The following is a 16,265-nucleotide window of genomic DNA, read 5'->3' on the forward strand; positions in this document are numbered from 1 at the left end:
TAAACTTTGTACATGTGCTCGGTTCGTATTTGTAACCTTGTAGCTGACAGACGACAGTTATTTGCTGCTGAGAGTGCCATGGAGATTCTATCGACCTCATCAGCGTTTACTCTATTAGTGATCACTTTGATCACGATAACCTTATTCAAGTTCTTTGTAACGATATATCGACAACAAACTTATTGGAAAAAGAACAACGTGCCTCATGTTAGATCCATTCCAATACTTGGTCCAGTTTTTTGTCCGTGGAAAATTGTTCATCAAGTATAGTGACTTCATTTATAATTACTACCCCAATGCAAGATACATTGGAGCGATAGATTTTACCTTGCCAAATCTATTAATTCGTGCTCCGAAATTGATTCGAGAAATAACCGTGAAGAGCTTCGAGCATTTTACATATCATAAAACGTATTGTATATCGATGAGCACATGGAGCCTCTATTTTAGAAGAACATTTTTTCGCTACGAGGTCAACGTTAGAAAGAAATGAGGAATACTCTCTCTACTTTCTTTACTGTTAGCAAAATGAGATTCATGTTCGACTCGATATCAAAGTGCTTGCAACAATTTGTCGATTATTTGTACGATCATCCAGAATATACTTCATCGATGGATGCGAAAGACGCTTTTACTAGGTTTACCAACGACGTGATTGCATCAGTTTTCTTCGGAATCAGTGTGAATTCAATGGAAGACAGAAACAACGAGTTTTCCGTTAAGGGGAAAGATGTTTTAGCTAGTTTCACCTGCAGTATCGTTAAGATGTTGTTAATGCATTTCTGTCTACGAATATTCAATATATTAGGGATCACGATTATTCCAGTTGCTACCTTAAACCTTTTTCGTAAAGTTATATCCAAGAATTTGAAAGAATGCGAAGAACGAGGTATCGTCAGACCGGATATGCTACATTTGTTAATACAGACCAGGGATAAGGAAAAGATGGCTACTTATCACATGGACATTGACGATATCGTATCACAAGCATTTATTTTCTTCTTGGCTGGCACTGATACATCTTCAAATTTTATGTGTTACTTTTTACAAGAGTTATCCCTAAATTCTGATATTCAAGAAAAATTACGTAATGAGATAGATCGTTGTTTGGACTTTGGAATATATGAAGGTGGTAATGTCGGAGACCCTTAGAAAGTATCCGATGCTAATTATCATGGATAGGCAATGCACGCGAAAATTCGAATTTTCTCCAACGGAGCTAGGATACGATGGTATCATTTTATATCTTGGTGATTTGGTTATCTGTGTACGCGTTACATCCTAGATATTTTTCTGATCCGTAAAAAATTGATCCTGAACGATTTAACGAAAAGAATAAGGATAACATTGTTCCATGCACGTATACGCCGTTTGGAGCTGGACTTCGAAAATGTATCACCGATCATTTCGTATTGATGGAAGTTAAAATTTTAATGGTTCACATTTTGCATAAATTTCTTGCAACCTAGCGAGAAGATGCGAACTCCTTTTGTATTCCCAAAAAATAGTCTTATACCGATCCCTGTGGCAGGATTTCTGATTATATTAGGAAAAAGAATACCTTAAACGTACTTTGATATACGATTTAATCGTATGATAAGCATTTACATTTATGTGTTACTTTATGAGTTATGTGTTTCGTAATTAAATAAGTAAACACGTGTTGTAGATATTTTATTACCACCAAGTAATATTATCTTAAGTTTTGTCGATTCAAGCAACAAAGAGCATAGTATGTATTTTGTTATTGTTTCACATTAAACAGCGTAGTAATTTAAGAGATAATTGACTTAGATATACAAGATTATTAAATGCTAGAATAGAGGCTTTATTAACCTCGGTATATGATAAACATATATTAGTATTTATATATATAGTAGTAGCTTTTTTGCAAATAACCAAATAACGATATAATTAATTTTCTTCTTTATTGTACAGAATGCTAAGAATTTGTATATTTGTTTAGTGTCTTAGTGTTAAAACCAGCTATGATACATTGCCCTGTTAGAGTTAAATGCCGTTCGAAGAGGGTTAAAAAGTCTAGAATAACAGTTCACTTGCTATACTGCATACAATCACTGATATAATATAGAATTTTTCAAACGAGACATATTCGTACGCGTTTTTATCGTTATGCCATCGGGATGTGATTTAAGAATAGTAGACTTGCAAATAAATTTCCTTTTACAACACTTACGCATCGGTTTTTGTAGATTGTTTTCATAAAAGTATATCGTCATCAGTTTAGGCCATGAGATAGTAAAAAGAATTTTCATGAATTCTACGCTTCGTAGAATTATCATTTGTCAGTGGAGTCGTATAAACAAATCTTAAAATTTCATATATTTTCCTTCATATGAATATGAACTTTATGTCTGTGACTATGTTAATTTCGTGACTATATTTTCGAAAATCTATAGTAGAGGTTCAAATCTTTTATATAGAGTGTATTGCGGAATATAGAAAAACAAAAAAAAAAAAAAAGAAAAAAAGGTAAAAAGCGAGCGCAATTTAGGACATGAAAAATCAATGTTTCAATGCAAGGATTTCGAAACGAGATTGCGTAGTTGCCGATAATTCCACTTTAATTCCCATTTATCTTTTTATTTCTGTACGGTGAATTTGTAAAGGGGCGGCAGGATCGATAGCAACAATTTCTACAAAATGTATTTTCAGAATATTCACGAGGAAGAACGCAGTTTGTTCACTTAGTTGACGCAACAGACATTCTACTCCCTCCTTCTCTGTCCCTCGTGCAACGATAAATCGAGTATATGTATTCGCCCATATTTATAACATTCCTCCTAGTGACTAGAGACAGAGTCGACGCTCGTAATCCATCCTCGTGGTAATGGAGTCATCAATGGAGTCGTTCTCTTTTTCGTTCAAGTTGTTAGTGATCGGCTTGATCGTTGTTAGTCTAGCCAAGTTGATCAGTTTGTTTCATCACCAGTACAGTTACTGGAAAAAGAGACACGTTCCTCATGTGAGAGCGATGCCTGTATTTGGATCCGCGTGGAAACTGTTCACCCGTCGCGTGTCCCTTCCCGATTATTGCACGTTCGTCTACAATTATTATCCGAACGCAAGGTACGTCGGTATGATGGATTTCTCTACGCCAGTTGTGGTAATTCGGGATCCAGAGATGATCAGGGAGATAGCTGTGAAGAATTTTGAGCATTTTCCCGATCATCAGAGTTTCATCAACGAAAAAATAGATCCGATATTCGGGAAAAACGTGTTTTCCTTGAAAGGTGATCGATGGAGAGAGATGAGGAACACACTGAGTCCATCCTTCACAGCTAGCAAGATGAGATTCATGTTCGAGCTGGTGTCTAAATGTTCTGAGGAATTCGTCGACCATTTATACAATCATCCAGAGTTGTCGTGTTCGATAGAGGCGAAAGATGCGTTCACTAGGTATACCAACGACGTGATTGCCACTGTGGCTTTTGGAATAAGTGTGAATTCGTTGAAAAATCGGAACAACGAGTTCTATAAAAAAGGAGCGGATGCGACGAATTTTGGTGGTCTTTTTCGGTTACTCAAGTTTCTGTTATTTCGTATGAATCCACGTTTAACCAGAATGGCGGGATTATCGTTCCTTTCACGTGATACCGCCAACTTCTTCCATAGGGTCGTCTCTGAAACCGTGAAGGCACGGGACGAGCAAAATATCGTTCGACCGGATATGATTCACCTTTTGATGCAGGCTAGGGATAAGGAGAAGCCTGCCACACATCAGATGACTATCGATGATATCACAGCTCAGGCGTTCATCTTCTTTTTGGCTGGTTTCGACACGTCCTCCACCTTGATGTGTTACATGGTTCACGAGTTGGCGCTTAATCCGGACGTACAAGAGAAATTACAGAATGAGGTGGATCGATATGTGGAAGAAGGAAACGGGTTTATTTCGTACGAGGCTCTTTCGAAAATGGAGTACATGGAAATGGTGACATCAGAGACACTTCGGAAATATCCTCCGATAGTTTTCATCGATAGGTTGTGCGCGCAAAAGTTTCAACTGCCTCCAGCGGAATCTGGCTACAACTATTTAACCGTATATCCGGATAACATCGTTTGGTTTCCTGTTTACGCGTTGCATCGTGATCCCAAGTATTTTCCTGACCCAGAGAAGTTCGATCCAGAACGTTTTAACCATGAGAATAAGGATAACATTGTTCCTTATACGTACTTACCGTTCGGCCTCGGGCCGCGAAAATGCATAGGCAATCGTTTTGCCTTAATGGAGACCAAGATTCTGATAGCTTATCTGTTGCACAGATTCCGCTTGAAAATCACTGAAAGGACGAAAACACCTATTGAATTTAGCAAGACGAACTTTTCGTTGACTCCTGATCAAGGGTTTTGGATCGGTCTGGAAAGAAGGAACTTTTAGACTCATTTTCGTTTTCCTTGTTTTGTTTGTTACTTTGGTTAAGAGTGACGTGCGCCGGTGTTACGTGTATATTGATCTTTCTGTTTTATAAGCGAAATATTTACGGCGATATTTAATGTTTGTACACGACGATGAAATTAAATTTAAGATCGTGAATTTTCATTCGAACGCGGCACAACATTTGGCTTATTAAATACGAATGTAAATTTTTATTTCAATATCACAATATAATTGGAAATTTTAGAACCTTCGGTATTTCGTTTCCTTTAACTGTAAAAAGATCCAAACAGAAATAAATATGTGTATATTGTTAAAGAAAAGAGTGTATGGCATCGTTTCGAAGGTAGTAAGTGATAAGATTCATTTATAGGCAACTACTATTTTATATTATTATTAATTCTAATATATTACAGTTACCTCTACTTTTATCTAACATTATTTTCTGTCGACAATTATACTCTGTTGTTATTCGCGTCATGTAAATTCCTTATTCTAAAAATACAAGCTGCATAGTGTGGTTTCGACGAAGACACTTTTCAAATGGAAATGTCGTTGTACGGAATCTTTCTTCTTTCTTCGTTTCGTTATGACAAAACGATGGAATACGTAACCCATATATTCTTTCCGTAGTAAACACTTGCAATGCCATTGCAATTAATGCATTGCCATAATAATGTTAACCTCGAATAAAATACGCACGATACCAAACCGGTTTATCTATCATACGTATGAAGCATTAGATGTTTACGTCTGTAGAGTGTAGGTAATCACGTTTCGAACATTTTTCGTATTCTTTTATTTGTCCTACGAAGATTATAATAGTTTATTATCTCAGTTGCTTCTCTTTCTCTATGTACTTATCGCTTCCTCCTTATAAATCTTAACAGCTCAGTTGTCACTCACTTTGTTTGTTTATGATAGAAAAATTGTGATACGTAAACAAGATAAAATTAAAAAAAGAATATAAAATTAAATATAACGTAGATGATGTTTGAGGATAAGAAATATTTAGATATTCAAAAGATATCTCGGTATTATCCCAGAAAAATTCTAATTTTGGTAATATCTGTACGGAGATTAATTTCTCAGAGCTTATTCATACAATACTGATTTTTTTTATCAAAAATATCGTCTTCGTCTTTTTGTAGTACAGTTCAAGAACGACTGTGCTGATTAGAAGACACGAGTAGGAAGCTTCGGGTTCAACGACCTGATAGTATTTTTCGAAACAGCCATATAGTCGCTGATTAATTTTATTGTTAGCGAATGAGTCAATAGCCAATCAGAAAATTACAATGGTCTCACTGCCGATACCGGCGTTCATAGACAATTTTTTCTCTATTTCATTCCCGTTCCTTGACTTTCCAAGTGTTTGCGATTAGACAGTAGGCTGATAACGAACGATAATGAACCATCTTTCTCGATATCTATTTATCTAATCGAAAGACTTAGAAATTACATTTTGAAAAAAAGGAAAAGGGGCGAAGGGCAAACTTTGTAAGTTTGAAACGTGATGTAGAAGAGGAGCTATTTTCCCAGGTTAATCGTTTGAAATACAAATTTGCATAGAAAAACATTGTAGGGAGGAACTACCTCTTGCTTTCCACCAGTGAATTTGGGATATTTTAGGCAGCTTCAGGATCATTCAAGTTCTTGTCTTCCGTCTTTCGTTCATGTTTATCTCTACTATTCTGTTTTCGTTATATCCAATCTTTTCCTCCTCTTTACGTTTCTCGTTCCTTTGTTCCCCCTTTTCTGCATTCCTTCAGACCCTTTCTCACCTCAGCTTTCTTATCGTTGCGCCTTACCTAAAATATGTAGAGAAAATACTTGAAGTTTACGTAGTCGGTTTTTGTCTGGTGAATATTCAGTTTGCGAACGTAGCGACTGAATTTTAAATATTTTATTAAAATCGCAGCGCTTGTCTAAGAGATGATTGTTTCGAGGCTAAAGCAAATAAGAAATTCTTATATACTTATACATATATATATTTTTCTTGTTTATATAGTTTTCTTGTTATTTTTCGCTTAATTCGTATTGTTTACTATTGTTGCCAAACTTAAATTATTTTAAGAGCTCGGCATATTTCTAACATGATAAATTCGTGGGAATGAAGAAGAGAAAAATTGTTTGATGGCTTGCTGATCTCGCGTACCTTATACCCATGAATTTAGTTCCTTAGAGATAAAAATATCAAAATTTTATTTATCCGAAGTTTGTTAAACCAATTTTGAAAAGATAAAATGCAGTGGACACATTGATTTGCGTAAAAAAATAATTTCGTAATACAGTTGCCAACAAGCGGAGTTTAGATTAATATAGAGCAAGATGGAGGACTCGAGAGTTTTAATAAGCAGTGGGAGTGGTTTTAGTGGGCGATATCTTGAAATCTAAAATTCATTAAATCGGAACACACCAAGCTTGTGGCGGAAATTTGTAAGCGGTAATATTCTGGCTATTATAAAGAAGCCGCGACATGCGTCGTCGTTTGGGAATAGCTCAACTTCTTAATTACGTTGCCACGCTTTAACTAAGTTATAGAAGAGAGTACCCTTATGAAAGTTATTTCTGAATAATTAAACGTTCAGCGTGCAGCTTCACTACTGGCGAGTTAAAGATTTCTGCTTTTTTTGTAAATACTAAATTTCATCATATAATCATGAAAAAATATTTAATATTTTAATTATATTTTCTATGCGAACTTTTTGTATGCTTCATTCCTATGTAAGTAAAAAAGTTAATTTACAACAGGGCAAATCGTAGGGTATTCTATGACTCGAAACAGGTCGGAACAACGGAATAACATTTTGTTATACGGAGCTCCATTTTCCAGAAAAAATAACTTTGAAATCCAATCGAGTACACGTGCATCTGACTGATACCTCGTGTAATTGCTTTCGTTACAGATCGTTACTAGATCTGTTTTCGCGTTTGATACAACGTAGCTAACAGAGACTGTTTGCTATTATGAGAGTGTATTGTTATTATACAAGAATAAGTGGAATAGTAGTTTGTGACTAAAGTATTTAGCAAAGTTACGTAAAGTATTATAGCAATGAAGATACAAGTGTATTCTACTAAATTTTGGTTCCTTTTTTGGAAAGCGAAGCTTCGTAGTCGATAGATCAGTCTGATAATGTAAATTTATAAATGTATAAAATCTACGCTAGCGGCAACGAAACAACAAAACGATAAAACCAAGTGCGAGTTGCAAATTTAAAATTTTGATTTGCAATTTAATAATCGTGTATAAGATGGCGATATGGAGCCATTGCAGGAAAAGATAGAAACGAAAAACTGAATGGAATAAATTAATAAAAGGTTGTGTATGGATTGAGTGTAGCAAGAAAAGCGGGACCTTGTCTCTCATCTCAGGACGCCGATCGAAAGTTTGCGAGAACTTAAATCGAGATCCAGGAAGTTTTGAAATTAATTCTTATTGAGCTTTGAACCGACTCGTCGAACGCGACACGATTTCTTCACGGCCCTCAACTTGTGTAATAACCTTTCGCTCAGGAACTTTTCGTCACGGAGTATCTAATAAATATTAAATTCGAACCGTTCGTCGTCGAGCATAACGATCTCGATACAATATCGTGTCGCCATGCATTTACTTCATGGAATATAAAGTATATTTTTTATGAATTCTTTAAACACTTTCATCGCCCTTTTTCCTTTCTCTTTCTTGCGTTCCTTTCCTTTTCTCTTTCGTTTCATTTCCTTCGACTTAGAAAATATCAATGAGTCGAATAGCCATTTGCACGCACGGGTTTGCCTATTTTTCACGTGAAATATACTTCTTTTCCCTTTGTTTCAGTGGATCTGCTTCAAATGTTGGAGTTCAACTTAACGATAACGTTTCCTGCTGCATCTCTGCTCACGGTGCTTCTGGCTCTTGTTGGTGAGTTGTATTTTCTTCTTTTGATTTTGTAGTCATTCCTTGAACTCACACCGAACTCATTTCTTGAGCTTATACGTTATTTCCTTGATGGAAAATTATTGGTATTCAATTTGAATTTCAATATAATCCAAAATAAAGTAGATTATCAACTTTTTTATCATTAATAAGGTAGTTTAGTAGTATTAGATAAAATATTTGGAAGCACATTTGGAAAGTTGCAATGCTTTCAGTAAATGATGCGAGTGCGTACAAGTAGAAAATTAGAGATACACTTATTTTTTATCATTTTATATAATGAACTTTACTTCCAAATTCTGTATTACCGATACTTGAAAGATTCTCTGGTTGACTTTCTGCTGACTAGAGAAATCTTTTTGAAAGGCAATTGAAATGTAATCCGTTGAATCGGCGATGCGTTAAGCTCTGCTCTAGCAGTTGGAAGTTAGGAACGCGCGTGCCAGTATGGCGAAGGCGCAAAATATTAAAGGCTTTTTACTAAATCAGAGTCTCTCTCGGTTTCGTTCCCTCGCTGATACGACGTTAGCTCTGTTACAAAGCTGATTGGCCGGGACGGTTAACCCAGGATTCTGCATAAATTTCTGATGAAGGCGCAACAGTTGGGTAACCCGCTCGGAGCCCATTTAGTAACGGTGGCGGCGACGTCGGTGGTTTCCCTACCACTGCGACGCCCATTTCCATTTCAACCTGAATCTCCTCTTCACGCTTCGCATGTCCGTCAGCGCCATCCAATTGACCCGTATAAAGTGCGATATCGCTAATCCTCCAGTAAGGTTATTCAATGGTTTTCAAAATGCTGATCAAATGTAATATACAGACGCTTTCAGCCTGCCGTCTTCCCTTCCGCCGCAATGAAATCCTTCTTTCGATTGAAAATATGTTTAAAAAAAAATCGTGTTGAAAGGTTACGCTTTTAGCGGCGGAATTGTAGTCAGCTTCTTTATTCGATGCTGGTACACCAATCGCTTTCTTTCAGAAAAGATCTAGTCGATAAAGCGAAATGAATTTTCGCGAGAAGTGGTCAAGGTCCATTTCGCGACTCGCTTATGGTATATCACGGGGCCACCAGTTGCACGGCTGGTATCCGAGCAAAATGGCAACAGAAGTGGTAAATTTCCGGATTCGTACTGCAAGAACCGGTTGCACTATGGTTGTGTGTATATAAGGGGTTTACCAGTAGATGTTGAAGAAGGAAAGGAAGCCTTAGGGAAGTTGTTATCTGGAGTAATGGGTTCCGGTTCCTGTGTCGCTTCCTGCCGTCCATCCGTCATCCTACAGCTCTCTCTGGCGGATACTTGTAGGATTTCTCAGCTTTCTATACCTATGTGTATCCAGTTCACAGTTCTCTGTCCTTCTATCTATAGAATACATACCTATTACTTTTCTATCTCTCTTTTTCAGCAGAAAAAGACTATTCCATGTAATATGTGTTTCTGCGGTAATGAACACCAAAAGAAAATTCAACTATATATATATAAGGTAGAAAATTTAGTATCATTGACTCGAACGTTCGAAATTATCTTCTTTCACGCTTGTTGCATCGTGCGTCACTCGACGATGAGCATTTCTCTCGAGATATGAAGAGAAAAATAAAAAGAAAAAATAAGCGTTCGAAAGATAATCATATCTTTAGTAGAATTTCGATTTAGATATTAGGCTGTGTTGGTAAAGCAATGATAAAGTAGCTTTAAAAATACTCCGTATAATCGTATTCTTCCTTTTTCCGCTTCTCTGCTTGCATTATATAATTCTCTCGATATTAAATGTTATTGACTTTTTTTCATTTATAGCAGCAATTCCAAGAAATTGATTATCATACAAGTATATTTTTCTATTATGTGCTATCTTTTTTTCATGTCAATCTTCTGTGATTGTCCAACTCAGACGTGGAATATTTAATGCCGCCGGAAATAGTCAGCAAATAATTTCTCACAAGGAAAAGTCATTATAACAGCCAATCCTTCTTTTGTCTTCTTCTTCTTTTTCTTATTCTTCTGAAATTCATTTAAAATACACACCCATTTAACGTTGTTTGAACGCAAGATAAAGCTAAGGGATTTTTTCTATTTCCTTTAAAATCATTAATTGTCCTTTTACCACAATTATCAATATTTAAAACTAGATTATTTTCTGAGACGGAAGTTATTAACAATCTTTTACTGCAAATCAATTTTTTGAAAAATGCATTTGTTTCATTTACGTTACTCTTTCTAGTAAATCGACGCGACGACTTGATTTTATCTCTAATCAAATCACTGTTGACCTTTATATACGTACGCTTATACGAGTCGAGTTTGCGTAGCTTTTGTATCGATCTCTTTAAAATTTCCGTAGTTCCATTCGTCGTTCACGGTTGTTGCGTTCATGATTTTGTCGCGACCGGTGCGTATCATCATCGGTGTGAATTCGCGTGAAATCGAGCACGCGTCGCGCGGCATTTGGCGTCAGGAATGACTACGAAGACGATTTTGCATAATGGAACGTCAAAGAACGGAGTTACCGGCGCCCCTGCGTATCAGTGACGCATGATCGACCACCTAACATGCTGTAAACACGTTTTCAGCCACGGTCGAAACATGTTGCACTCGCTGCTGTTTCGTTTATCTGCTTACGACCCCGTCGAAACTGCTTTCCCTCTAACCGTATCGTGGTACAAGTATGTCAGGGGACATTTTCGAATCGCTAACACGTGTTTCGCCAAAGATATATATCACTGTCGTTTTCAGGGGATTGGTTATCTAATTGATCCGTTATCTGTCGTTATATCGCACTTGGTTAAGCTTTCTATCAACACGTTCCTTATTCACAGAAAAGTAATCGTACTGTTAGGATTTTAAATTTGAATAGAAAGATTCTATTAGGACGTTTAATGCTGTGGGCGACATGTGAATCTCCTTATACTTTACGCGTGGCGTGTAACGTGTTTAACTCGTGTTAAGAAGTTTCTACAAAAATTGGGTTAGATCATAATGTTTAGAAATAAACGTAAATTCTTGCTATTGTGCCTTTTCACCGAATGTCGGATCAACAAAAATGATGTTATCATAACTGGATGTAATATGGCCTATATCTCAGCACAAACATCATTTAACATCCGTTCGTTCAATTTCTGCGCAGAATTTGATAAGGAATACGATCTTATTCTTGTATTGCAACACTTTTGATTTACCATGGGAATAATGTAGATTATATTGAAAGCAAATGCGGTCAAAGGAGATAGAAACAGAGAAATCGAGCATAGCGTATATTTGCTTTACCTGGAATATATGTAGGCGTATTGTGCATATGTTTCGAGCTTCGTGAACATGAGCAGATCAATGACGCTTTGTATGTTGATTCAACTATCTAACCCTAACAACTTGCTCTGTAACTATTGCTCAACTCCAGATTCCATGGCGCATTTCCACCGGATGTGGAGAGATGAGATGCCGTATGGTTACATATATAGATACCAAATCTGCTTTCAGAAGCAGCAACCGTACTGCTAAATTATCAATCATAAATACAATAGATTTTCGACAACGTTAATCCACAATCGTCGCTGCAAGACATTTGGTATATTTACTAATTTAAGAAATCATTCCTGTAACATCTTTCAGAAAAATTGTACAGTCGTCAGATTTCGATAAAAGAGTATCGTTATTTATTATTCGAAACATTCATATATGCAGGATAAAAAGAGAAACTATTGTATTAATATTGTAAAGGATGTAATATATTTTCAAATATCATTAGAGTAATAAAGAAGTAAATTGATATGGGTTAATTCAATTTCGATCATTTTTATGGCATATTGGCGAAAAATGCGTTTTGGCCCCATTTCACTTTGATTAGGGACAAGTGCGTCCAATCCCAGATACCATCAAGCTCAAGTACGCTCAGTATGTTCGGTCAGCAGGAAATATTATGTCCATCAGGTTCTAGATGTTCAACCCTGTTCTGGTAGTTCGCACGAAATTAGTGTCGGCTAGGCTTTGTTCGACGCCGATGACACGTAAGCGACGGTCGTGGAGAGCTGACCACTGATCAACCACATTATTAGCAGTTGTTTCTGCAGAAACGACGTAACTGCGCGCTGTTTCGTTTTCAATCTCATCGAACACGAATTGACTAAGGTTTACTCAACTTACTATGCAATGTTGTAACATTCCTGAATAAGAAGTGCGGATTGGTCTTTTCAGAAGAGTAGAATTAATTTTCGAAAAGTTCGGGTGCCATAACAAATTTAGTATTCAATTAATTTCTCACGGTATGTTAGTCATTTTTACAAATATAACTATTATTTAGGAACGAATATTATATATTTATTGTCTGTCATCTTGTCGATGGTTTAAAGTTAAAAGAAAAAACAATTCCGAATGTAACGATAAACATCGGAATTTTGAAGTTTGTTGACATCGATGTTCATGTATGATCGATCGGTATCACCGTTTCATGCGCATAGGTGCAAGACCGTGTAAAACGTATGCGTCGTGCACAAATACGTATGTATGTGTCACATGTGTCACCAACTGTACATCTATCTATCTTGTCAATCACGATCGTGAATTAATTTTGATTCAGAGAATCGTTCGTGGAATCGAACGTGGTAGAAATGATAATTATGCCACGGTTACAATACGCTAAACATGTAATTCATTCGTTCGGAAGAGAGTCCTTTTTCGGTTTGTTATGCTTTTTCCATTTTGTAAATGTGAACTTGCCTCGTCCTTTGTCTACAGAGTGTATCTTTTATAGAATGTTTCAGTGACCGGTATTACATCCATTTATACAGGATTAAGTTACATTGTCATTGTTTTAATTAGCTATATTACTATTCTTGGAAGAAGAATATGTTGCGCAAGAACGTAAAACGGAACAGTGGAGCTTGTTCCAAGATTTACAATTGGAACCTTTTATAATTGATATATTTGTTTAATTAATATGTTTGAAAGAACGCGTATTAACTATAACGTCAAGCGCGATACATATTACGCTATTGTCTTTCAATCAGCTTAATAATAGGATTCCGCGATTAATAAAAAATTACTTATTACTTGCATTATTACGTTTTATATTACACAACGAAAAAAGATATTGGATATTATACACTTTTATGCACGATATCGATAATTAGTTCAGTATTTCGAAAATATCTAAAAATTCCGTTTAGCAATGCTTGTACCTTGTAATTGCCATAATTTTGCTTATCTTCTTTTCCTGATACGTAAGTCATTGCCATTAACGCGAACGCGGTTCACCGACCCACCTATGTGTTAAGACTCTCTTTGCTCAGAAGTCAATGAACCATATGTGGGTTAAGGTAGTTTTCATTCAACGATTTATGACTCATAACTTTTTGCTTACAGATAATTGACTTACTGCGTCGTACGCTTGCTGCGCATGCAGAGTAATCAACTTAATTAAATAGATTTTCGCGCTTACTTTCCTAACTATTTCTTTAACAATATAAATTTCCTACATGAATAGACAATCATACTTTGAAATTGTTTTAATGGGAAAGAAGGAAACCAACATATTGTTTCGGTTTATGGTAACATTGATCCAGGCATTTCACGAAATTGCTATTACCTATTGCGAATACAAGACTTTATTTTCCATTTTCCATCCGTGAGAAGCTATTTTACTTGAAACTATATAGTTGACACGAGCTGCATACGTGCATCCTCTATCGGCGAATACGCGTACGCATGCTGACACTCATACTATCTCAAATGCATCGAGTTTATGATCATATTTATTGACAATTGGATAGGAGCTGGAAAAAACTGTGTTATATGTGATATTTCATTTAATTTCCCTTTATTTTATTTTCCTTCCTAGATATAGGTATCTATACCTCAAACATTTTGAAACGCAAAAAGACACTTTATTAACTCTGACATGCTCGAATCTTTTTTGCAATGTTTTTCAAATGATTGTAATTTTTCCTTTATTCGTAATATTTTCCTTTTTCCTTTATTATTTAATTGAACCTGTCGATGAAATTTTATGTCTCTGTTAGATAGTTTTCTAGAAATTAGAAAATAAAAATGGGAAGAACAAAGGGAGCGGGAGATTTTAGCATGCAATTAAAGCGAAACGTATTTGTATAAGTTGCGTAAATGTTGAATCCTCCGTTAACAATATCCAGTGATCCCCATTCGTTGTTGTCATTTCTGTCGAAACACGGAGAAATTTTTCTCAAATAACGAGACGGATCCCCTTGATCGGTTTTTTCGTAGTGGAAAAATGCTGGCGACATAAATTGGACCGTTCCCCGTGCAATTTCACCGTCGCGCGAGATTATCGAGCGTTCGTCGTAGTTGCTCGAGGAATTTTAACGTCTTTATAAAAGCGAAGAGCAAGAGGGAAATGTCGAAGCCGTAGTTCTGCCGCACACTTGTCCAAGGGCCTGCGCCAACGGGCTTACCGAGCTGAGGTAATGTCCAGCTAGTATGCATTTAAACGAGTACATTATCCGTGCATTATCCAGCGTTAAGATCATTTCGGCCTAGACACTCTATGTAACTGATTCATGCGTCTTCAAGTTGTTATCCAAATAATGATATTTGCGACATTGATCGTCCATTGCACATCATCATCCGCTCTCTTGAAAATCTCCAAAAAAAATTTTTTTTTTTTTGTTGACTTATACTATATAAAAATTGTACCAATGAAGGTACTAATTTTTACATATACCCTTTGCAAAAAATTCTATTTTTTTCAAACGTATTATAATTTTTATGATTTTAGTAAGATATATGTAAAAATTATACCATTGTTGCGTATAATACGCGTTATTATCAGCCTGGCATGGCTTCTTTCGATTTCCATCGCCGCCTACGTACATTGGGATATGTTCCATATTGGCATTTTCAACAGCAATTAGCACATTTGTCAGACTGTGACATTTAATATCCAATTATGTTCATTGTTCATCGGGGCTGTCGATAGATATTCGATGATTGAACACGTATAATTATATTGCTTACTTGAATGTCATTAATATGTTTCGCGTGCAGATATTGTTTAACGCATCTTACGCTTACGGGTTAATGAACCATGTTCGATATTCCAATCGAATTTTCACTTTGAAATTCCAATTCCCACAATTTGAATAATGGACAGTTCCATTACGATTTTAAATTCTTTTTTCCATTTGCTCAATCGTATATTTTATTTCATAATATTTAAAAAGATTCTACATGGACGTTTCAAGAATTGGAATTGATGTCACAACTATTTTCCATCCTTGAAGACTACGTTCTACAAGAAAATTAAATATTAGGTTGTTCCAAAAGTGTCTTTCATTTTATAAAAAAATAATAAATGCACAACTTTTTTTTCTCTATATTATTTTATCGAATTATGTATGATTTTTGTCCCAATAGAACAAAATGGCACCATAAAAATAAACCTAATAAAAAATCATGTTTTCAAAAAATTTGCACTTTATCTTAGTTCGTGACAGTATTTTCATTCATCACTGTACAAAATAATTTTGTCGACGTATAATTTTCCGCTCCTATGTTATTTCTATGACAAACGTTACACGTTGCGTGTTCGTCGATTTGTCGTGTACATTTGGAGTGTAAACTGTTGGCAGGATACTCGTTAGCATTCTCTTCGTGTTGTTTTCTTCTTGTTTTGTCGCGCAGTGTCCGATCAAGAAACTAATTATCCGAGGTCGCCCTCGTACTCCATGAACCATTCATCCTTTTCGTTGTGAAGTGCCTTCATCCCGGTTGCCAGCGTGCTCCGCTACCTTTTGTCCAATATATACCAGGCGTCTTCTCTCCTTCGCCTAATATCGGTTTAACGTGTATTTTGAAAACCGATGTCAAGCCCCCCAAGATCGAGTGCCTAGTTTCTTCGGGTACGTCAGCCCAAACAGACCAGAGATAATTACGCGATCGTACTGCTTTTCTTTAGATATTCCTCTTCTCTATTTGTTTCAGCGTA

General features: G+C 36.1%; 2 protein-coding genes and 1 pseudogene across 3 annotated transcripts in view; all 3 read left to right on the plus strand.

Moving 5' to 3' along the window:
* Positions 1–16,265, plus strand: part of LOC126872939 (membralin) — a 65,294-nt gene that overhangs the window by 9,142 nt on the left and 39,887 nt on the right. For both annotated transcript variants that reach the window (XM_050633223.1, XM_050633224.1), the window contains exon 9: positions 8,220–8,303. In XM_050633223.1, coding sequence (XP_050489180.1) covers positions 8,220–8,303 — 84 coding nt within the window. The remainder of the gene's footprint in view (positions 1–8,219; positions 8,304–16,265) is intronic.
* On the plus strand, positions 44–2,329 carry LOC126872951 (cytochrome P450 9e2-like; annotated as a pseudogene).
* LOC126872944 (cytochrome P450 9e2-like) lies at positions 2,339–8,047 on the plus strand. Its single transcript, XM_050633235.1, has one exon. It carries the CDS (start codon positions 2,852–2,854, stop codon positions 4,400–4,402), a length of 1,551 nt encoding a protein of 516 aa, XP_050489192.1. The 5' UTR covers positions 2,339–2,851; the 3' UTR covers positions 4,403–8,047.

This window comes from Bombus huntii, chromosome 14, assembly GCF_024542735.1.
Source record: "Bombus huntii isolate Logan2020A chromosome 14, iyBomHunt1.1, whole genome shotgun sequence".
Taxonomy (NCBI): domain Eukaryota; kingdom Metazoa; phylum Arthropoda; class Insecta; order Hymenoptera; family Apidae; genus Bombus; species Bombus huntii.